The following is a 23,095-nucleotide window of genomic DNA, read 5'->3' as shown; positions in this document are numbered from 1 at the left end:
GGGTGTCATCACTGAGCTCACAGTGGAGCTGCTGCCTCTGGAGAACTCTAATTCCAGCAGGGAGCTGTACTGCATCCCAAAGCAACAAAGTACAGATGCACTTAACAAACCCAAGCTCAGCTCCTTTTGCAAACCAAAATAAATTGTTTCCATGCCTGCCCGGATTCTAAATTAGCAGAACAAACAGTCATTTAAAATGAATGATTTCAAGTCAGAGGAATACAAATCAGAGGCTGTGGGTTTTTTCATTGGAAAAATACTGTTCCACCAAAAAATATTACATAGATTTTTAATCTTCTACAGATGTGATAGAAGATTATAAATTGGTCAACAGAAAATACAACACATCTGGCTCCACATCTGACACATCCAGATATTGACAGATCATTCTTTTTGGTGCTTTTATACATAACAAGGTTTATCAAGGACCATATTTTTATTTGACTTATGTGGCCCTGCACTCAGAAAGATTCTACCCCAGAATCCACCAATATGAGCAGTTTCTGTGGTCTGTTGTGCTCTGCAGGAACCCCAGAAGCTCTGACAAAAGACAGCATTCAGGTGTTGCTGGAGGAGAATAGTGGTGCAGGAGAAAGGGAGGAAGAAGTGCCTGTGGTGTCCCGTTTTGAAGGGGAAATAAAATAGAGGGATCGGGCAACATTAGCTGAGGCTTCACACAAAGCTCTTTGGAGTCCTTTCTACAGCTCTGCCTCAACTGCTCCTGACTCCTGAGCTTTAAATCTGTCTCTCTGCCATCCTCACCAGCCACACCTTCCTTCATCTTGGCCAAGAAATCATTTTTGCATGGAAGGAGGTCAGTAGGTGATCCTAGTTCGGAGGTCTTCTGAGGAAGTGTCAATCCAGGCAGCAAAGCTGTGTGGAACAACTTATTAGAGGTTACCCTCGGGCAAGTGAAGATGTGTGATGAGCACATTACTCCAAAGGGAGCTCATAATTTGATACAGACCTCTGGAAGCCACCAAATTCCAGTTGTGCATATTAAAACTCTGAATGCTTCAGGTCTGATTTAGGCTGCTGCAAAGTCAACAGGAGTCTCTCACTGCCTCCAGTGGGCTTTTAATGTGATCCTTATTGAATAAATAATCAAGAAGTAAACCTGCATAGAATCTGATTACCTGGTCTGCAGCCTTTGAATGAACTCTCTGCTGCATTGTGGAATTACAACGCTGGCATGTGAGATTCCAGTGAACTAAGAGCAGAATTTCCATTGCCCAGCTGGGTGCCTCTGGTCAGGTTAATCTCTGACTTCTGCTCTGAAATCAGCAGTCTGTGTTACACAAGAGGTCAGACTCTCTGATTTACAACTGTCCTTTCTGCCTTTAATAACCTGTGATGAAATCTTTTATACATGAACTCTAAGCAGCTGCAAGTGCCTGCAGCAGCTGGCAAACCTGCCCCACAGCCACTCACCCTTTCCTCAAGTCACTGTGGCTCCAAGGCTGCCAAGATGGTGCTCTGGGATGATCCAAAAGATCTCTTTTATTTAACAGTACAGCTGTTTGTTATTCTGTCCAGAAGCAGTAAAGCTATCAATTGCACAGAAGGACAACATTTTAAAGCACACTAAACAGCAAATAATCCTCTGCTCAGGATATTAAAATATCACAAACCACAAATTTCTCAGTGTTATTATTTTTTAGCAGATGTCTGGCACACCAGTCTGTAGAGTGAGGAGCTGATGTGTTCATATCAAGTCTGGGTTAAAAGGAGATGTCCAGATAGCCTTGTGCAGTCTGCCTCTAGTCAGGAATTGCTCTTGCAGACCCTTTATCTCCAGTATGTTGTCTTACAGTCACTGCCACCTTTGAATGGCATGTTTTGCCCCCAGGATGAGGCTGGATGTATCAGGTGGAGTCTTGGCCAGCCTGCCTGACACAGACCATCTTGTGAAGGAAAAGGTGTCTGCAGCCAATCCTTCATGCATTTTTTGACCCACCTACCATTTTTGGAACTTGGAATAATTGCTCTAAGTGCTTGCTTGCACGAGGCCTTTGCCTTCAAATTCTGAAAAGCAGTTTTTAAGGTGCTGAGCAGTCAAGACCTAAGGCAGGCTGAACTGCACAATGCTCTGCTCTTACCAGAGGTTCCTGCAGGGCCAGGTCTATCCAGACATCACAGAGGGGATTACTGAGGAGGGGAGAGGGGTACAGGCCTGTAGGCAGGTACAGATAGATCCACTTCCCCTCCAAGCCCAAAAACTTAGTTTGTTTTTCTTAGTCCTTCAACCAGCAGAGAAATGCTGGTCACACTGTTAGATAAAACCTACAGATGTGGAAAAGAGTTGCTTCCTTGAAGTTAATGTCATCTGGCATTAAGTGTGAGATTTTGGAAGGAAAGGAGGACAGGTTTATGCACTGTACTCTGAAAGGATACTGGATATGGCTCTGGGGGACACAGGAGAGGTGACACATAGTAAATATAAGGTCTGGATTTTAACACCGAGAGTCTTCATCTTATTTCCTGTCATCCTCTGACACTGTGCAATCATTTTCTAGCCCTGAAAGTGATGGTCAAGGTTTGATAAAAGGTATAACTCATCAGTATGTACAGAAGCCTCTGCAAAATCCAGATGGGAAAATGACCTTGATTCCTGCAGTTAAAGAGAAAATGAGGCTTGGGCCAGATTAATTCCCAGGGCTGCACACTGATTTCATTGGAGTTGCCCCAGGGGTGAGTTTTATTCTCAACTCCTTGAAGTTTCCAAAACAAAGCAGAATCCAGGTGGGTGGCAGTATGGAACTGATGAGGTTTTTTGTTTGGGTTTGGGGTTTTTTGGTCAGTTGTTTTAGTACAAGCTACACATGATGTAAAATTTATTCCTGCAAATCTGTAGGAGCAGTCAACTGTTTCACAGAGAAAAGATAAAGCCTTCACCTGGAACCAGCTCATGTTGACTTTGGACAGATTTCTTTTTATTGATGAACATGTCTTTCTGTTTACAGTACCCCCAGCTTTGACTCTCAGGACTGCATCCATTCTGTCTCTCTCTGGAGCCACCACCTGCTGATGTGTTTGCAGTAGTTCGTTCAGAAGAACATATTTCTGAATAGAAAACTGGTTTTACTGAATTAATATTAGGTGGGATCAAACTGCAGCAGTTGAAGTTAAATCTCTACATGGATGTGGACTCCACAGTTTGGGCACATCTAGAGCTAGATTATTGTGTTCCTCGGCTATTAAATATTGTCAATATTGAGTGTTTTTCTTACTTTAAATGCTACCAATTTATACAAGGCCTATCCAATCCTACAGATGGAATAAAATTCTGAAATAGTTTAGTGTTTGAATTTGGAGATTCAAGAATAAAGAGGTGAGCATAGAAGTTAGATGTTGAGTTTGGTTTTACAGGGACAAATATGAAAGTGGAATCCAAAGATGGTAATTTGAACTGGACCCTTTCCCATGGCAAATCTACGTACCCATGGGGAGCTTTTCTAGGAAGTTCTGGTTCCACACCTTTAATGCACAGTTAGAATTAATATTTAGGTCCTACCTGGTAGCCCACTGACCTTGCTGGGAGAATCATGTGAGCTTGCCAGTGAAGGACAAGCCTCACAGTGCCCTAACTGGGACCTTGTGAAAATTCATTACATTCTCATGTGAAAACTCCTCATCTGAAGCCCAGAGGAACTGAGCTGGAGTCACTAGAGTATCCCATCTGTTTGTGAGATAACGTTTTCTGCTCCTGCAGCAGAAGTCAGTGTTTTCCCTATTAATTCTGCTTTCTGTGCTGTCTGATAGCAGGAAGAACAAAACCCAGTGAAAATTAAAAAAATGAAAATAATGCAAAGTTAAACACACCTCTTTTTGATCTTCAAATTGAGGTGATGTCAAGTAAATCTTGTTCCCTGTGCTCTGGCTTGCTTCTTTGTTTAATGGTGAATTGAATTAAACCATTTGATTTGCCAGCTTGCAGTAAGTTGGAAAATAAAATTAATAAGTGTCAGCGTCCCAGTCACAGTGTGTCAGTGACCCCTGTGAGGCACAGTGGAATTGGAAGCTCTTCTCCTTTGCAGTGTCCTGTTATCACATGATCAGACCACTTGATAAGGTTTGTGATCCCCATAGCCCCTGCCCATGGCTGCTCCTGGCACCAGAGCCCAGACTGGGACAGCACAGCAGGGGAGCTGACAGCTCTGCCTCTCAGATTTTGGGGTTCTTGCTGTGGGCTCTGCACAAATCAGGGCCCTGGGAAGAAGAACAGCTCAGGACAATGAACTTTGTTTTCCTGTCTTTGCTGGCGTGTTTGGAGGAGGCATGAGGTGCCCTGGGGAGGCCTCTGTGAGGAGCCCCTCTTTGGGCCAGGGTACCACAAGGACTCAGTGAGGAGGATCCCCCAGGGAAACTCAGAGCTCTGAGAAAGGAAAGCATCACTGTGTGTAGGATACAATCCATGAGCTGGATATAGACACTTAAATGTCACCAAAGTCCTTGCTCAGGGACTGGCACTAAGATGGATCTACTAGTTGCTTCTCTTCCTGCAAATTTTTTAGAGCTCAAGGAATTGTAATTCACCAAAGCCTTAATTTCTGAAAAGTGTTAAGTCTGACATAATTTTTCCCTCACAATGTCATTTATTTGGACTCACCAACGTGTTCCTCTCACCAGTACTGCCCCTTTATTCTTGTATCAACTATGAGAAAGGGTCATAACCAGCTCCCTAAGATGCAGATTGCACACAAGGGTAGCACAGCAGAACCATCCTGCTTTCTTCTACCAGCTCTGCTCAGTATTTAAACAGAGTTATTTAGTTCCCACGGGGAAAATTGTACTAGAATAGAGAAAGGCACAGCACGCAGCTATTATTGGGGCAGTGATTGTAATGAGCATGGAAAATGGAACAATATATAACCTATTCTTAATAGACTCTTGGGAGGGTTATCCTCTGCTATTCCTCAGATCCCATATCCAGCCTTTTTTCTTTTTTAATAATTGATAATGCCTTGTTTTTTTCCATTTGTATTGCTCAATAAACATTAATGGCATTTTCCAAAGATGGGTTATCCCTGTGCCTGCACCAGAGTATTTTGAATAAAACAAACCCCCTCTTTTATTTTCAATGAATTGTTCGATGAGAGATCCTGTCCTTTCCAGAAAGGACATTTGACCATGGAAGGTCAAATTTTTCTGCACTAATACTCCATTTGTCTCATCTGGGAATGCTCCAGAGTCTGTGTGAGCTCCCTGTGTCACCACAATTCCTGGTGAATGCCATGGTGAGATGGAGCCATGCTGGCCTAGACCTCCTTTACCTGAAGTCCAAGAGGGAGGCAGGCTGGGAAGATGTCCAACTTTCTATGCATGCAGCAGTTCATTACGCAACCATCACGAATAGAAATCCTCTGTCCTGAAATGGGAGTTATTAAGCATTAACTTCGTGGCCACAAATGTATCAGCAGTTTTGAGATGTTCACACTCTTAAACATGATGTTAAAAATGTATCAGCCTGGCTATGGAATTTTGGGGGGGTTTTTTTGTCCATGACTGCAGCTCAGCAGCTGAAGCAGAGCAGTCAAGCTTAACTCCATGCAGGTGAGGGGGATGTGAGCCTTAATGCCTTGTGCTCCATGGAAACAGCCTTCCATTGCCTTGAAGGCTGAAGCATTGGTGGTGGGAGAGGGAAAATGTGAATGCCATGGAAACATCTCTGCTTCTCTAAAGAAGTGCAGTGCTGTTTCTTTTGGTTTTACTCCTAGGTGTGTGCAGTGGATCATCCCACAGCAGCAACTGAATATTTTGTTGTTCTCCCAGTTTGGAGAGAAAAATCTGTCCCTGAAGACACTCACTTGTGTCTTGCCTGGTTTTAGTTTCCTTAGTGCAGTGACATACAAACTGATCCTTGCCATTCATGACCAGGGCTACACCATGTCCTAATTAATAGAGTTTTGGTGCTGGACATGTTTTGGGGCCAACATCTCCTGCATGTTAAAAGTAGTGTATTTTAGTGCATGCCCATTATTAAAGATCGGGTTTGGTTTGTGTGCTTTAACTAATGAGAATTCTGTGCCTTCTTTGTTTTAGGAAGTGTGGTCCCCATGAAGATTTTTTGTGCCTGTCATGCATCCAGGCTTCAGTCTTGCTGGTGTGGAACCAGGAAGGATTGCACACTTTGTTTCCTGCCAGTTCTGTCAGCCCTGGGTGCTTACACCAGCTCCTCTCCAGCGTTGCTCAGGGTGTGGCAGTGACACCTTTCTGGGGCAGTAACTCTCCTGGTGCACAGTCAGAGCAGCTCAAGACACAAAGTAAAGCCCGTGACAGCTTGAGGGGTTGCGTGGGCCTTTATCAGCCAGAGCCTCTCTGAGCGCAAACACAAAAATGTTGTTGACAGACAACTTTCATAAATTGCTTAGTTGAGTGTCAGCTTCACTTCATAGCACATTGTCACATGCCAGTGCTGACACTTGTGGCACAACTTGCTGGCAGAGTATGGCATGCTTGTCTGTAGCTTTTTCTGCATTTTCTTCCTAGAAAAATCCTGATGGTCCAAACTGGAGCCATTTGATCAGGTTTTGTCCTTGGTGTACAGGTGAGAGGGGATGTTTTGCACAGCATGTACAGCCAGAACCATGCCAACATCACAATTAAAAAACGGGGTGAACAAAAGGAATGTTTTAAATGGACTCATATTTTTGTCAAGTATTTTCTGCTGCTGGACTTCTAATGCTCAAAATCTTTGCTCTCTGAGCAACAGATGCTGCTGTAAAAGGTTTGCTGCAGCTTTAGCAGAGTTAACAATATCTATGGGCCAGGTTAGACAAAAACATTGTTCTTTTTTTATCATTTACTTTTCTGTGCTAGGTGTTTGGCCAAAGCCATCCCATTGTAGCAAGAAAATTTGTCCTGCTAGTATCACATGCAGCCAGACAAGGGTTGTGGTCATCCTAATGGTGAACTGAGTCACAAAGCTTCCTAAATGGTTCCTGTATGTGTGGCTAAAGAAAGCAAAAAAGAAATATCACTCATCAAGACTTTAACACCAATCAAGAAGAGCAAGAAGCAATGAAGAGGCTGTAGGAACTTCAAAGTAAGCAAAAAAATTCTCTGTGGATTCCCTTTTTCCCTGAAAATTGGGAAGCAGCAGATGGATAATCAACAAAAACCACACCATCTCCTTCAGATAAGGCCTGGGGACAGAGCTTGCAAGACACTTATGTAAAAAAAAAAAAAAAAAATTATGAAGCTCTACATGATATCTACAAGCTCTGGATACCTGGATTTCCCCAGGCATCTGGAGGGTGTTGGGGCACCTGGAGCCAAGCAGCTCCCAGTCAGCAGCTGGTGCAGGTGGGCACTGTGCAGCTGGGCTGTGCAGCCTCACTGGTTTTTGGGCTGTTGTGATGTCAGGAGTCCCTGCACTACACCACGACCTGACTGTTGCAGCTTCCTAGAGGTCAGGAATAAAAACAGTATTTCCTCAGGGTTTTCATCATGGTTTATGCCATCATATGTGGCTCATGGTTAAGAAAGGAGTAAGGAGAGCCAGCACTTAATTTCAACACATGGCAGAAGACCTGCTCCGAGGTTCTGCAGACACTGGGAGAGGGCAGGAGCAACTGGCTCTCGCTGTGGGCAGACTCAGTGTCACATGAAAATGATTAGCTCAAACACCATGGAGCATATGAGCAGATTATTTTGACATTTAGGCCTGAATATGACATTTCCAGGGATTCTTGTAATGATTTGGCCAAAGACTATTAACAAAGCAAAAGCCCAGTGGGGGAAGTGGTGAGTCCCACAATGGAAAAATTAGAACATGGTAGCACTGGGTCTGCTGTTGCCCACAGCTTTTTGGGGCTTAGGCAAAGGGTATCCTGCACATAAGGCCACTGCAAATTTTAGTCTCTCATGCTGGAGCTGCTCTAGATGACATCAATGCCCTTGGCAAGCTGTCCATGGCTGGGTCCAAAAGAGGCTTGTGGTTTCAAGGTGTGCTGGGGGTGTTCTGGTCTGTGCTAGGTCTGGGCTTTCCCTCCACTAGGGCAGCTGGAAAAGCTGTGGCTCAGTGCCTAAACCATGGCCTGGTGTTTGGTGACTCAGATAGTTCAGGAACCTGAGAGCTCAACATATTGGCCTTGAGACTCCACTTCTTAAAGTACACGTCTCCAGCGATCCTTTAATCTGGGATGCTCTCTAGTTGGTGAGGGAGCTGACCTGCAGGCAGTGAGTTACATCAGGTGGGGCTGGGTGTGAGCTCCCAAGCTGAGCATGTGTCAGTGACCTTGCTCCAGGCTGTGGGGCTGGAGGGCACCAGTAAGCCACGCTGATGTGTTGTGTAGCGTGATGTGCCTGCTGTAGGCAGAGCCATTGGGCAAGAGGCTCTTTAATTCAAGGTTTCAGCTTTTCCAAAACACAAAAGGACATGCTTGAAATTCATTCCTTCATGCTGATCCTGGGAGTCTTCCATAACCTTGAGATTTGGCTGTCTCTTTGTTTCCCGCACGGAGCCGCTCACCGAGCCCTGACGCGCCTTGTGTGTGGGAGGGAGGCACCGGGGCACAAGTGGCTTTGCAGGGGCATTGTGGCCAGCCCTGGCACAGCCCTGGCACTCGCCTCTCCCTGGCACTCCCAGCAGCAGCTCTGCCTGTGTGGCTGCCAGCCAGCTGAGGCATTGGCTGGGATGGCACAGGAGCCTCCACAATCAAGGTGGTATTTGGAATTTCGCAGGTGCCGGTTATGAGCGATGCAAACGCCCACTCAGCCTGTGACCACAAGGCTTTAGGCTGCTTCCCTGTGTACAAAGGGCTGGTTCCCTGTGTGCTCTGTCCCCTCTCCAGGCCATTGGGTGATTGCTTTTTTTTAACCCTAATGTGTGTGATCTCTAACGGGGCACCAGCCAGCACTGCCCTGCTTCAGTCCCACCCAGCAGTGAGGCTTCACTGCTGACCCCAGACCCACAGGGGGAGAAAGCACAGGACAGGGAGAGCCTTGCCAGCCCCCACTAAAGCCCTGGATGTTGCAGGGGAGCTCAGCACGGGGCATGCCTCACCCCACTGCCCTCCCCCTGGCCTTTCCCCATTCGGGAATTCATTACTTCTGAAGTGCTGCTCCAGCATCTGCAGCCCTGGCACTGCAAGACTCGTGCCCAAAGCCATATCCAGGCTGCTGCACATCTCAGGGACCTCAGACCATCACAGTGGTAAGGCTGGGGGCTGGAGGGGTTTGCAGCTTCTGCTTTGAACATGTGTGGTATGTGTGGAGCCAGAACATTTAGGGAGACCCCAGGTGCTAGAAGGAAACGTCCTCACCCTGGCACAATTGGACAAGCACAACCACTCATGTTCCCCTACACCTGCTTCCTCCTAGGCACACCCCATGCCCACATCCCTCTTCCCATTGCTGAAATCCTGCTACCCTCTCATACAGCACATGCCTTACCATTTCCATCTAACAGCAAAGATTTCTGCAGCATTTCTTGATCTGTTTTATATTTTAAAGCAAGCAGCTATCCCTCCTGCCCTTTATCTCCTAACTCTACCCTAATAAATATGATCACTTCATCCTGTGAGACCTGAAAACCTATTTCTGAAATCCCCCTGGCAACTAATACAGTAAAACAAGCCTATAAATATAAATAATTATGATAAAAAGGCATAAAATGCCAGACTTGGGTCAAACGTACTCATGGAGTGACATTAGCAACAAATAACTATGCAGGGTTTGAATGCAGATGGAAAAGGCTGAATAAAGAGTAGCTACTTCACTGCCCATAACTGTCAGGCTCCTAATTTGGGCAGGCCGTATTTTACTGATAGCAAACACAGTCATAATGCACCCCTACCTTTCCTGCTTTGTGAAAAATCTCATCCATCCCCAGGGAAGCAAGGATGGTAAAAACAGTGGTGTGAACGTGAGGTGAAAGGATAAGACAGAAAGCACAGTCACAGGATGCAATTCCCACGTGTTTGTTGCACATCATATGCTAAGTTCAATTTTCCAAAAGCTTTGTTTTATTTTTAAAGGTAACATCTTTATTATTATTATTATTATTATTATTATATTTATTAGTTATTATTATTATTATGCAGAGATGAGATTTTTTTTCCTCTTTGATCACAGAGCAAACAGTTTGCTTTTGAAAATGTTAATGGAGTCCTGATTTAAAACATTTTTTTCTTCACTTTTTTTTGTTGTTGTTGTTGTTGTTTTTTAAAACGTTGCAACAGGCGATTGCAACGTTTCAATTTTCTCGTCCTACACAAAGAAAGATTCTGGAGTTCACACTCCAAGCCACTACTGGTAGGTCCTGCCTTGCTCAGTTGTCATCGTCTCAGTGTGGTTTCGCCAGGTGGGGTGGGTAGGTGGGTGGGAGGGGAGGAGTTGGAAGAAGGGAGGGTATTTGTCAGCTATGTCGAGTCTTGGTTAACAACTTTGCCTCCATTCATGGTTGGTGTCCCTGAACTTTTCCTTGAGCGTCCTTGTTTTTCTCCAATTTCATGCAGCGATGGCTCTCTGTACATGCACACTGCAAACAGAAGAGACACCCATTAACAGCCCTGAAGTCACAGACAGTCATGACCATAACAAACTATTTCTTTGTATATGATGTTGAATTTCAGCCCCATTGCAAACACACACACATACCCACACTAACAAAACCTCTATTGACCCAGCAGCAGATCGTGTTACAAGGAAGGATCTCTTTACCTGCCCTTGCTGCCATTTGTTTCTGTCTCTGTATTCTTTCAAAGGCAGAGAGAAACAGCAGATTGACTGCTCATAGATAAATCTTTCTAGGTTTTATGTGCTTTACAGTTGTTTTATGTTATTTTCATATATATAAAATAAACACTTTAGCTCACAGAACCATGTACTGCCTTGAGATGCTGGTTATCATCTAACAACAGGTCCAAGAATGATCTGGTTCCCAGCCCCTGACCCGCAACAAAAGCCCTTGAGAGACCTGAATGAAAACTACATCTGTATCTGAGCCATGCAGAGTTCTGGGTGTTGAGCTGTGGATCTCAAGTGGTGCCTCAAGCCCATTTGGCTCCATTGGCCGAGAGCCGAGGTCTGCTCTGGGCACTTCCTATTTATTCCTCTGTAAATCAAGCCAGCCAGCCAAGGTCAGCGCTGTGAGCAGACACATGAGTTCAGTGACAGCAAGTCAGGAGCTGTCCCAGCTTTCTGTGGCTGTCTGGCAGCACCTGAGAACAGGGTGGCTGGAGGGCACCTTCTCTCTCCTGGCTATGCTGTGTGTGTCCTACAAAAATGTACTTGCTGGAGCCCAGACAGCCAGAGAAGGTAATGTCTGCCCAAGGCATGGCTCATCCCCACGTCCTGGGCACGACAAAGCATTTATCCAACTCACCACGTGGACTAAGTCCTCACGGCTGTCCTCGTGCCATGTGAGGTGTGCCAGAGCACGGGCATGGGCTGCTCGCACCAAGGAGAGCATTTCTGATGAGCTCACTGCAAATGTGGCAGGGTGCAAATGTGATTGTAAGGCATCTCAAGGGCAGGCACAGCGGAGCTGAGAACATAAGGCAGGTCCAGACTGCAAATGTCATGTGCAGATCTTTGCAAAAATTAGGAAATGAAGAAATGATTGTGTACTGCTTCATTTTGTGAAGTTGTCACATCACATACAATGGCAGAGAGCTCCAATCACAAGATAGAGCCTATATAAGGTAGGGTTTGGTTCTGGGTAATCAACAAGAACAAAACTTTAAAAATTATCTGAAGAAATTTTAAAAAACGCCCGATGTATGAAAAGGCAATCTAAGTGCTTGTATCTATCATCTCCCCTGATTTGCAAATAAATCCCAGCAATTAGAGGCAGGCTGAAAATGACATTATTGCTCTACGCTTTTACTCCTGACTAGATAAACAGTTACAGCACTGTGCAATAATACAGGACAGAGATAAAGTGCAGTCAACTGTGTATTAATAGCAGGGATATTGAACTGAATATATCAGCAGTGAAAAAATATTACTTTTCCCATTAAGTATTTCTCATGAAAGACTTTCAAAGCAGTTGAAACATGCACACACACACACAGACACACAAAGAGCACCTCCCAGCAAAGCTGAAAGGAGGTACTGCTCTGCAAACTGTTATTGCTACTGGAGCCATTTTTTCACAAAAATCAGAAAAAAGAGAAAATGAAGGCGTTTTCCCATGGGTCTGTGCCAGGATGAGCCCTGCCAGGACTGCCCATCAGGTCCAGACAATGGAGGCTGTCTGTATGCCACAAGGAAAATGTGTAGCATGGCAGCAACAGATGGAAGAGGGCTCTCACATCCCCCCTCACTCCTGAGCTGCCCCTCACACCTTGGAGAGTGTCACTCAACAACACGGTGATGGTGAATTTGCCTGTTGTGGCAAAGTACCCAATAAAATCCTGAAGAAAGTATGACATGGTTAACAACAGAGGAAAACCTGTGCCCTTGTGATTTCTTACCCTGAGCTGCGGTCTTTGGATAGCACTGAGGGTGTGCATCACTTCTGTGACTCACCTTATTCTCGGATGTGATGTCTGCCCAGCAGAATTATGTATTTGTGCCAGTGTTGTCCCAGTGCCCCTAAGATTCCATACACAAAGTATTGTCTCAAGTGCACTGTTGCATTCATCCTGATCTCTCTTGTCTCGAGCTGGAGCTGGAGGGACCTGGACATCTATGAGTTCTTCCCCCAGACAGCTGCAGGTACCAAGCTCATCTCACCCACACCCATCCCCACTAACCCATCAGGCTGGGCCAGATGCTTAACCACAAGCACAGGTGAATGCTGCAGCAGCACCATGGCTTGCTGCCTTTCCTCAACTCCCTGCCTCCACCACATCTTCGGCAAAAACCCTGAACTGCTAACAAGGCCCACAGAGTAAAGAATATAAACCAGGCTACAGAAGTAAAGAACATTTGCAGCTACAAATGAAGGAAACCCTGTACCTGGCAAGCAAATAGGGCAGGATTAGAAGATTGTCTTCCAGTCTAGTGCATGATACAAATACTGATGTGGGGCATGGCTAGAGACCGCTCGCATTGAGCTGTTCAGACAGAGCTGTCAAAGCCTCTGTACCAGACAGGCTGTGCCAACAGCCCATGCCAGAAAATCTGTAGCAGTATAGAGCAAGCATATTTTCAGTATTTAGATACACCTACAGGATCAGTGTATGCAGTACTTACATGGCATCATGCACAAGAGATGCCTGCATATTCTCCTACTCAAGAGGCTTGTGCACGTGCTGAGCTGTGCCATGGTTCAGCAGGGGCTGTAAACCCCCTGCACTGTGGCACACAGGTGTGTACCCCTACATCTGCACAGGCACAGGGCTTCAAGGACAGCCCAACACGTTGTGCAACACAGGCTCTTGGACTGCAGCTTGCTCCTCTTTGTACTGAGGAAGTCTGAGCGTGACTCACGCAGGGAGATGTTAGTCATGGACTGGGGAGGGGGTGTTTGCAAACGGACTGTTGTGAGTGCCCAGATCTTCCCAGCTTTGAAAGTACATCTCTGGGGTCCAGGACTTGCAGCACCCACTGGCAGGTCTCTCTGGGATCCCTTTCTGTGTATGTATGCGTGTAGACAGAGTTCCCAGTCACCTGCACTGAGGTAAAGCAGCAGCAGTGTGACAGTCATGCCTGGACGCCTGGGAGGTCTGCTGGAGCACACAGCACAAGGAGCTTTGGAGGGATGAGCAATTCAGCTAGAACAAGAGTTCCCTCCCTGCTTTGCCTTGCTTCTCCCACCCACCCACACCCACACACCAAGCCAAATACAGCCCTTAATGTCTGGAAACCAAGCTAATGCTTTGGAGTTTCAATCAGATAATCAGCTCCTATGCCCCAGATTCCAATCAACACATCCATATTCATGCTTTAATTGGAAAGGGCTGTTAGCTTGATCTGCTGAAGAGCTGCAGGCATTAATGGAAGGGGTGAATGCAGTGGAATTGTGCCCATGTCTGGTTCTTGTGGCTTTCGATTCCCTGCTCCCCTGTGAACCAGCAGTGCCTGCCACTCACAGGCACAAGGGAACAATTTGCACAAAGAACAAACTCACCAATTAGGAAGGAGACTGAGGGTACAAGTGAGGAGGAAGGGGGTGGCAGGGACCATACTTCCTGAAGGCAAAGGCGTGGAAGGGGCTGCCTGTCACCCAGAAACAGCTCAAACTCTTGCCTACACGCTGGCACAAGATCACACTCTCATTTCTGCTTCCCAGACACGGCACTGGCACACCACCCACACGATGACACTGAAATCACCCTGGGCATCAGGGACTGCCTGAGTTTGGGAAGCATCGTTCTGTGTCCTGACCCTAGCCATTTCTCACTTGGCATCACTGCAAGTTGAGGAGATTCAGTGGATGCAACAAACTCCATTTCCTTTTTCTAGAATATGGCAAAAAGCTTTTTTTTCCTAGTTAGGCACATTAGATATTTCCTATCTATCCTTCTTCACTCTGTGTCTTTGCTTGCCTCAGACGCTTGCAAGTCAGGAGGAACCCAAATTTTCCTAAGCTGCTGTTCAGCAGGTGGGCAGCCCTGCAGGATCACCGTGTGCCTGATGGTGCCTGGCTGGGTCTGGGCAGGGCTGGAAACACATCCTCTGGTAGCAGCCCAGAGAAGGCTCCTTGCCTTGACAGATACCACAGCTCTGGGTGCCCATACCTGCCCAAGCAGCTTCATTTGCCAATGCTTCGGTGCAGAGAATTAATTGCCTGAGCAGCAGCACTCAGGGGCACCCGGGAGTGAGTGATTAGGCACCCTTGCTTTCTGCCTCTAATTACCATGTTCTAAATATCAGCTGATGCATTTCAGAGGCATGGGAGCACCTGCCTATCTGATGGTAAAATGTGAAGGATGCTGCCAGGTGGAATCACACTTTGTTCAGATAAAAGAAAGGCAGCACAGGATGGCAAAAGGCCAAGCAAAAACATGGTTAAAATACATCACATTTGCTATCTAATAAGATGATCAAGAGTCTAAAAGGTGAACAAGTGAGTTAGTGTGGTATAGAAAATGTACCAAAGCCTGCCCATCTGGAAGACAGACCCAACAGAGGAGCTGTGTTAGCAAAGATTTATAGAATGTGGAGATTTTGAGGCTTGATTTTTTAAGGATACTTTTTAGGATGTTGGAAAAGTGATATTTTACATGGGCAGGTAGGAATAGGATAAGGAAGAATGTTTTAAAACTAAAACAGCAGAGATTTAGGTTAGACATTAGGAAGAAATCCTAATGAGGGCACTGAGGCACTGGCACAGGTTACCCAGAGAAGCTGGAAATGCCTCATCCCTGGAGTGTCCAAGGAAAGGCTGGATGAGGTCATGAACAGTCTCATTTGGGGAGGGTGGCATTCCTCCCCATGGCAGGGGCTTGGAACTAGATGTTGCTTAAGGTCCCCTCTAATTCAAGACCTCCTATGACTCTATGCTTTCTGTATTAAGGTGATACCTTTGAAGCATTTTCACGAGGCCTATTGCATTTTCCTAGTCAACAGTGTCTTGCACTTCTTTACGACATCTGAGGACTCTGCCTTAAAAAAACCTTGGATGTCATTTCCCTGAGGAATCACACTGGGAAAGATCTGGCTGCTTGGATATTTATCAGTGGTAATAAATGGATCCAGACTAGGCATTAACAACAGGTCACCTTTGTATCTGAAACATGTTCACATCATGAGGACTGAAGTGCCATAAATTCAGAGTTAGGGGCAGCTCTGCTTACTTAGATGAAGGAAGTTTTCTGCTTCTGTGGCCAGATTTGCCACCCCAAATGTTTTCTAGTTTGGGCCAGGAGAGATAGGGAATGTAATTCTTCAGGAGAGTTACATTTGGAAATCATATCTTCAAGGAGAAGGATATATAAATAAGAGAGCACATCCACAGTAAGCATCTGATAATATTCCCACTTAAATGACTGGAAACTTCTCACATTGTTTGAGATGGATTTGGGTATTCAGAAGAACAAGAGGCACTGTAGATGGTAGGGTTCTTCCAGCACTAATCATTACAGACACTTAAAGAGACTGAAATTTCTCTAAAGGATTGCTTGTTGTCCAAGTGACAATTATACTCAAGCTCATTTCCTTGTGCAGTCTAGTTCAATCTTGATGTCTTCCCTTTAGGGCTCATTTAGCTCAAATAATCAGTGATCAGAAATAAAAATATCAAAAGAAATGTGTTGCGTATGTGTGTTTTGAAGCAAAACTGGCACCACACAGTACATCAACTGCTGCCTACCAGGCTGTTTGCCTTGGCTTTGCCTGTGCACAGATGGGAGAGGAACTTAACGTCTCCCCTGTTGTTACTTAGTAAGTTTTTTGTGCTTTCATATTGATTAAGCTTAATCTTTTTTCCAAAAACAAACAAATCCTACCTAAACTAAAAAAACCTTCTACCGACCAAAACTCAAAATTTTTCCAGTTGGTATCTATTGAATTTTGTACAAAATACCTCCAGCATCCTGCCAATCTACATGAGTCAAAACACTCTGAGTGTTCAGCACAGCAGAAAGCTGTAGCTGCTAAAAGCCATAGGTAACCCATCCATATGCAGATACCACTGTGGATATATGCATATATATATATGCTCCCATGAGCACTCAGAAATTATCTGTGAGGATATTTCTTATTTATGTATTAGTTTGCCATCCATTTGCAATTTCAAGGAGACTTCTGAATTCAGAGAGCAGGATGAAGCAATGGGAATCAAATGAACTTGGGGAACAATCTGGGCTTTTTTCTGTTTCCCTTCCCTGTGAACGCTCTCTTCACTAAACTGCTGCATAATTTTTCTGTACATCAGAAACAACTGGGAAGTTTCATCTCAGAGATAATGGCCATCGAGTGGCAGGTGAAGGGACTCCTAGCAATGGATGTGGCACCTCTCCTTCCCAGGGGGAGCAGATTCCTCCTTGTACACATGCCTGTGTCAGCCATCACGTGGCAGGGCCAATGCTGGTGGTGGTGCCCAGCAACAGGAAATCTGGGGGTGTGCCTGTGGATGGAAGCTGCAAAGTTCCTGTGGATGGAAGCTGTGTCCTGAACAAGCAGCAAAGCCCACACACTGGGGCAATCCACAGCACTCTGCAGAACCAACACACAAATACAGCAGGAGAGTGCTTTGAGTATCTCCTTGGAGTCATAACAAAGAGAAAGGAGCTGTTAAAACAGGGTAGGAATTGCCCCTTTTCTGTAACATCTCTGCCTGCAAGCTCTGCTCAGGGGCCTTTGAAGGATGCGGTGCAGAGGGGTCACGTGGCGATGGGCGCGTTTTACTCCAGCCCTCCCCGCAAGCCCCTGCTACCCACAATGAATCTCAGGCCTGGGAACAGAGTCGTCCGTCTGGAGTCACAGTCCCAGACAGCTGAACGCTTTGGGAAGCTGACACGTGCCTTGGCTTGGGAGACTGCCAGCTCTTTGATGCAGCAGCGCTCACAAAGCCTGACTGCAAAGCATGTGGAGGAGGGAAGGAGTGGAGGAGCCCTTAATTTGGCTGCCAACTTCCAAAGCGCTCACTCGCTCGGGAGGTTATGTGACAGCTGTGATTGAAGCAAGTGTGGGAGGATGCAACTGCGGGAAAGGGAAGCTCTCGGGCTGGGCTGGGTTATTCAAAATGAAAGCCAGAGTGGCATTTGCTGAAATGAGATCTCTGCTGTGGGTCAGGCAGCTCTGCTAAGGCAAGGCTTTCCACGAGGAGAGCCACAGGAATGGCCTAGTTTTAATGCATGCAGAAGGAAACTATCAAGCCGTTCAGCAGACACCATGCCTGCTAGATTAAAAAAATAGCCTGGATTCAAAGGATCCCACTGATCAGTGTCAATGCCCAGCTAGGCAGCAAAGAAATACCAGAAGGAGGGGGAAACCCAGCTGTGAAAGTTGGTTCTTGTAAAAGACTCTCCCTGTGGTCAAGGCAAGAGAGAAGCTGGTGACCAATCCCATGACTGAAGCAGGCCCTGTTCCTTAGCAAAACACAAGGGCTTAGGGTACCAATCCCACTAATGCCTCAGATAAACAACAAAAGGTTCCTGGCTACAGAGAAGCTGTTGAAAACAAGCAGAGGACAAGCAGCTCCAGGCCATTCTTGGCTCTTTCAACATTTCCATTTCCTGTGCAAAGGCCACAGATACCCTGGGAATGCTGCACTGAATTTCTCTCGTGCCTTGCTTCAGATGGCCTTCTCCTCACTCACAGCTGCCCGCCCCTGAGCTGGGAAGCTTTTAAAAAGGCCATTGCTCTGTGGAGTGAGCTGTGGCCTCCCCCACTCGTGAGTGGTATCTGTTAGGAGAGCGTCAGTTCAAACCTTCTCCTACAGCCAACATGGGGTAGTGAGAGGGAGCACAGAGCTGTGCAGCCAAGGCCAGCTCCAGGCTACTGAAGGGGACAAATGGCAGGACTAAGATGGGGCCAGAAATGCACACTAGTCCAAGAGTGTACAGGCATCAGCAGGAGGGCAGAACTTCAACCTCATGACTGTCACTGAAGCCTCACACTGTGACAAAGACATATGGCATGGCAGCATCCCACCTAGCTTTGGACAACAACTCTATCCCCTAGTGACTAACTACATATGAGGAAAAACAGATTTAAGCAATCTCAGAGTAGACTATAAAGAACATCCACAGCTGTGCTGCAAGGACCCATCTTTCTTCTGTTACTATGAATGGAGTGCCAAAGTCTAAAATCAGGTGAGATAAATCCTGTCTCTTCTGACACTATATGGGACTGGAAACCTACTGAAATACACTGGCAAAATCCTCTGAGAAGACAACATTATGATCACTGCTGCATCATATTCCTTTGGAACTGCTGGCAGCTTTTCTTTACCAGTAATTTATTGTGTTGCTGGGCCTTAGCACCCCAAAGTTAAGAAACCCCTCTGAGACTAGAAGGAAAGCAGAGGAAATGCTAACAGTGCAGCTCTGCATTTATCTGAAGTGCTACAAACCTTTCTGCTCTCAAAGCCCAACACTCCCACCCAGGAAACCCCAACTCCAAAGTTGTAAACTCGCCCTACCCAAACCCCACTGAGGGAGAAAGCAGGCAGATTCCATACCTTCAATGGGTTTGGGTACAAAATGTGATGAGGGTTTGGTTTTTTTCACTCGGTTTCCCTTCATAATTTGACCTTCTTTATTGAGTCCCAGGAACCACGCTCGTCCAGATTCTTGCTGCCGGTACAGCGTGGAAGAATAGATAACGTAGTAGTTCTCAAAGACAGATTCTTTAAATTTGCACTCTGGTGTGAAAACATCCTGCAGTCAGAGAAAGAGGGAAGAAGAAAAAGCAATGGAAGAATTAATCACTGGTCTTCTAAATTAGGCATCACTGAGTGATACACAATGGTCACGCATTGCAGTTAACAACAGAAAACAACAGGCATCAGCAATGCCAGCTCACAGCAATAACACCCATCTAGAAAACTTCCAGCTGAAAGGCATGGTTCTCCTTCCCTGGCAGAGCTGTGGTTTGCAAAACAGCCTAGCCAGTGAACAGGCACGAAAAACGTGCAGGAAGAGTCAGAAATTTCCCAGGATTTAGGCTGCAATACCAAGCAAAAGAAAGAAAAAGAGAGCTGAGAAGCAAAGACAGCTTTGCTGCTCCTGATGCCTTCCCCTGGCTTTGCTCATACCTTCCCTGTGACAGGCAAATGTACAATGCTTGTTGTCTAAAATAATGAGGTTTCTTCAAATTCTTAGAGGCAAAGGGCAGTTTATTGAACCATTTAAGAGGATTCAAAGAAAAGAGAGTAAAAAAGCAAGTAAACCATTTAATTTCAAAAGCCGTGTGAGGAAATGCTGGCACAAAGCCTGGAAATCTTTCACTAAAGAAGTAATTTTAAAGATTTCTGGCATAAGTATTTCTGCCAAGAAGGCACTGAGAAGCATTTCCACACCTGTCCCAGAGCAGAGCACATATGGATCTGTCCAGGACATCCTCTGAGCCTCTGATGACTGTGGGAGTGGCTGTGCCTTTGCCACTTGCATGAGGTCTCCAGGATGAAACTACACTCAGCTATGGACTAGTACTTATGTCCCAGTATTCAAGATTTTCACAACAGAGAAACATTAAACCTCTTTTAAAATACCTGGCTGGCCAGGGGATCCTGTGACATTGGGCTCCCAAACCTTCAGTGAGTCATATGTGGTTGTTAGTGGGTTGGGTTTTGTTCCCAGACTTTGATATTGAGCAAAAAACTTATCCTGGCCAAACAAATTCTCCCACTAATTTTCTAAAAATTATTCTTGGAAAAAAGAAGTTCAAGCCACAATGAAAATTCATTTTCTGAAGCAAAACAGTTTCATAAGAAAAATCCCTTCTTTCAGGTCCCAGACAAGGCATTTCTGAGGCCTGTGAGTGAAGGCAGATGCTTCTACAGGCAAGTGATGCTCCCTCCCAAACCTTCGCCACTCCCAAGTCTTTGGGAGCTTCTCCAACCTTGCCAATGGAAAACCCATGACCAATATCTGAGCAAAGCATCTGGAGTAATGCCACGTATTTATTGTAGACCTTGTTCAAGAGTGAACATTCTGAACATTCAGCAACACTCAGGAATGTGTTCCCAAGCAATCTGGGGGTAATATAAAGTGTTGCTGGTGTGACAATAAATCCACTGTGCAACAGACCTGCAGAGACTGGCAGGTTTGAAGCTACAGAAGATAAAGCACAGCAGAAAGCACAGAGCTGTGCTGCACACGTGAATTTTGCATTAATCATTAGCACCACACAGGTAAAAACACCATCAGCAAAACGGGTCATTTTGCCTTATCTGAGGGAGTCCTTCTTGCCGGAGAAATAAATATTTTTAAAGGAGAGTGAAACGAGTTAAGAGAGCTCTAGATGACTTAGAGCACTATAAAATGGTGTTTGAAGTAGCTTCCCAAAAGAACAGTGTTTAAGCGCTCCTTAAATCTGCCCTTTATCTGCAGGCTTTGTCTTGCCTGGGAAGGCGCAGCTCGCCTGGGAGCTGGGTTTGCAGGAGCTGCCTCTGAGCTGCTGCCTCGGGGGCACTCCCTGGCACCAGGCCCAGCCAGGCAGCAGCTCTCAAACCAAACTGGACAACTCAATCCCCTTTCCCATGCCTTCATTAGCCCATCAGTAAAAACCTATCACAAAAATTCCCTTTAAGGGGACTAGAAAGTTGGCAGGCTGTGAAAGATAGCTCCCAATTTGACCTAAACATGGAAGTAAGACTATTTTCAATGAAAAAGAAATATAAAAGCTAATGCATTTTGAAAATGTTTCACAAAAAAAAAAAAAAAAGAGAGATTTTAATTAAAAGTTATTGCAAATTAAGTTTTCAGCTCAATATCTATTTTAAAATTACTGCAGTATAATATTTTATGACATGCAGCAGTAGTTCATAAAAGCAGATGGTGTATTGTATACCCACTTGTAGCAACAAACCGACAAAATTCTTATATTATTTTAAAGCAAATGCATGTGAAGACATCAAACTAATGAAGATTAAAAAAAAAAAAAAATCTATTGATTTCCTTTAAATGTTTATGCTTCCCCATAAACAAACAAAAGCATCCCATTCGTTGTGTGAGCTGGCTGGATGATTCCTCATCTCCCATAATTCAGTTGAAGAAGCACTTCAGGATATGAAACATGGCAACTCTACTATGGAACACCACAGCTCTGTCCATTCAGCAGCTTAGAAAACCCACAGATTTGACAGCTAAGTTCTGGTTGAATAATGAAGGGTTTATCTACTATTACCCTTCTTCTTATGTATATCATCTCACCAGCAACAACTGTGCCATGTGGAAACAGACACTCATGGGACACTGCTCACCCTGCCACCAAACTGACCCTGTGTCCCAGGGTCCTCACAGCTCTGAGCAGCAGAAATCTCTGTGGGCACCACCATGGACTTGACAGAAAGAGCAAGAGGATGAAGAAAGGACCAGATGACCAGAGAGGAGACAGGGCAGAGGAGCAGGACACCACTCTCCCAAGCACTGCCTGAGGGTTTTTAGAGTGTCCTGCAAATCTCATTAACATACAAACCCCTATATTTTTCCTTACTGGTGTCTTCTTGATGCGCCATGGCCAGCCCTCACACTGCATCATTTAGTTTCATCACACGCCTTTTGCCATCAGCTTTGGGGCTACCAATAACAAAAGGCAATTGGGACATTAATGGCAGAACCTCTCTACAAGCTTCACTGTCAAAATGAATTGTGCAATTATGCTGATCAGGTGGGAACTGCTGTTTCAGTTGTCTTAGGCTGAGATGAGCTGAGAAGAAAGACAGAAGTGCAGGTGAGCACAACAGGCTTCACAATAACAAAGCAGTTTGTGGCAGCCAGTGCTGCACAGACAGAAATCTGAGATAACAGAAGGTATTTTTAAAAAATCGCTGATCTACTGACCGAACCTTTAGGGCATGCACAATTTAGGGTTTTTTTTATTTGTTTGGTTTTGTTTATAAGATAAATTCACTGTTGATGAAATGTGCTAGATGGGCAAACCTGGAGTCCAATATTTTCTCTTCGTCTCAGATAAAGAGTGGGTAAACATAGCAAAGGGATGCTCAGGCTGTGCCCCCCACATGCTTCTGACAGGATATAAGCACATCCTGCTCCAGAGGTAATGCTATGGTAAAGCCCTGGGGTCATGAGCACCACTTCACCTGCCCACTTGCTGCAGGGACCTTTGGAAACAGGCATGTAACAAGTCCCACTCAATTATTTTTCCAACTCTCTCCTTGACTGAAATGGCATGACCAGGTACAAGACAGTGAGAGGACAGATGGCTTCTGTCTTTTAATCACCCGTCTTTTTTCAGTCTTTAAACAAAGAACCAAACAGTGACTCTATTTTCTGCACAAAGTCCACAGAGGTCCCCTGTCAGGACTGTCATGAACTCAGCTCATTCAGAAAGCCCACCAGTTCTTCTCATTAAATAGTATGCCTGTGATTTGTAGGAAAAAAAAAAGATTCTCTCAATTTAATTCAAAGTGAAATATGCCTTTGACTGAATTATTTTTGCATACAAAGTAAGTAAATACATTTATTTGTTTACCATTTGGAGATTTAGAGCCTGAGGTATTTTGTTAAATGTCTACAGATATTACTGAAAGTGGCTTGGAAAAGCAATTCTTTTTTTAATTGTTAAACTA

At 45.2% G+C, this 23,095-nt stretch overlaps 1 protein-coding gene across 3 annotated transcripts in view; it reads right to left on the bottom strand.

Moving 5' to 3' along the window:
* Positions 1-9,935: 9,935 nt before the first annotated feature.
* The window catches only part of FGF12 (fibroblast growth factor 12), a 216,429-nt gene continuing 203,269 nt past the window's right edge, over positions 9,936-23,095 (bottom strand). Inside the window, exons 4-5 of one of the 3 annotated variants that reach the window (XM_063408416.1) lie at positions 19,022-19,220; positions 9,936-10,483 (exon numbers count right to left, since the gene is read on the bottom strand). In XM_063408416.1, the coding sequence (XP_063264486.1) occupies positions 10,365-10,483; positions 19,022-19,220 (318 nt within the window). In that variant the 3' untranslated portion in view covers positions 9,936-10,364. The remainder of the gene's footprint in view (positions 10,484-19,021; positions 19,221-23,095) is intronic. The other 2 variants (XM_063408414.1, XM_063408415.1) reach the window with 2 other exon arrangements.

This window comes from Prinia subflava, chromosome 11 (genome assembly GCF_021018805.1).
Source record: "Prinia subflava isolate CZ2003 ecotype Zambia chromosome 11, Cam_Psub_1.2, whole genome shotgun sequence".
Taxonomy (NCBI): domain Eukaryota; kingdom Metazoa; phylum Chordata; class Aves; order Passeriformes; family Cisticolidae; genus Prinia; species Prinia subflava.
This window is presented reverse-complemented; position numbering and strand designations above follow the sequence as displayed.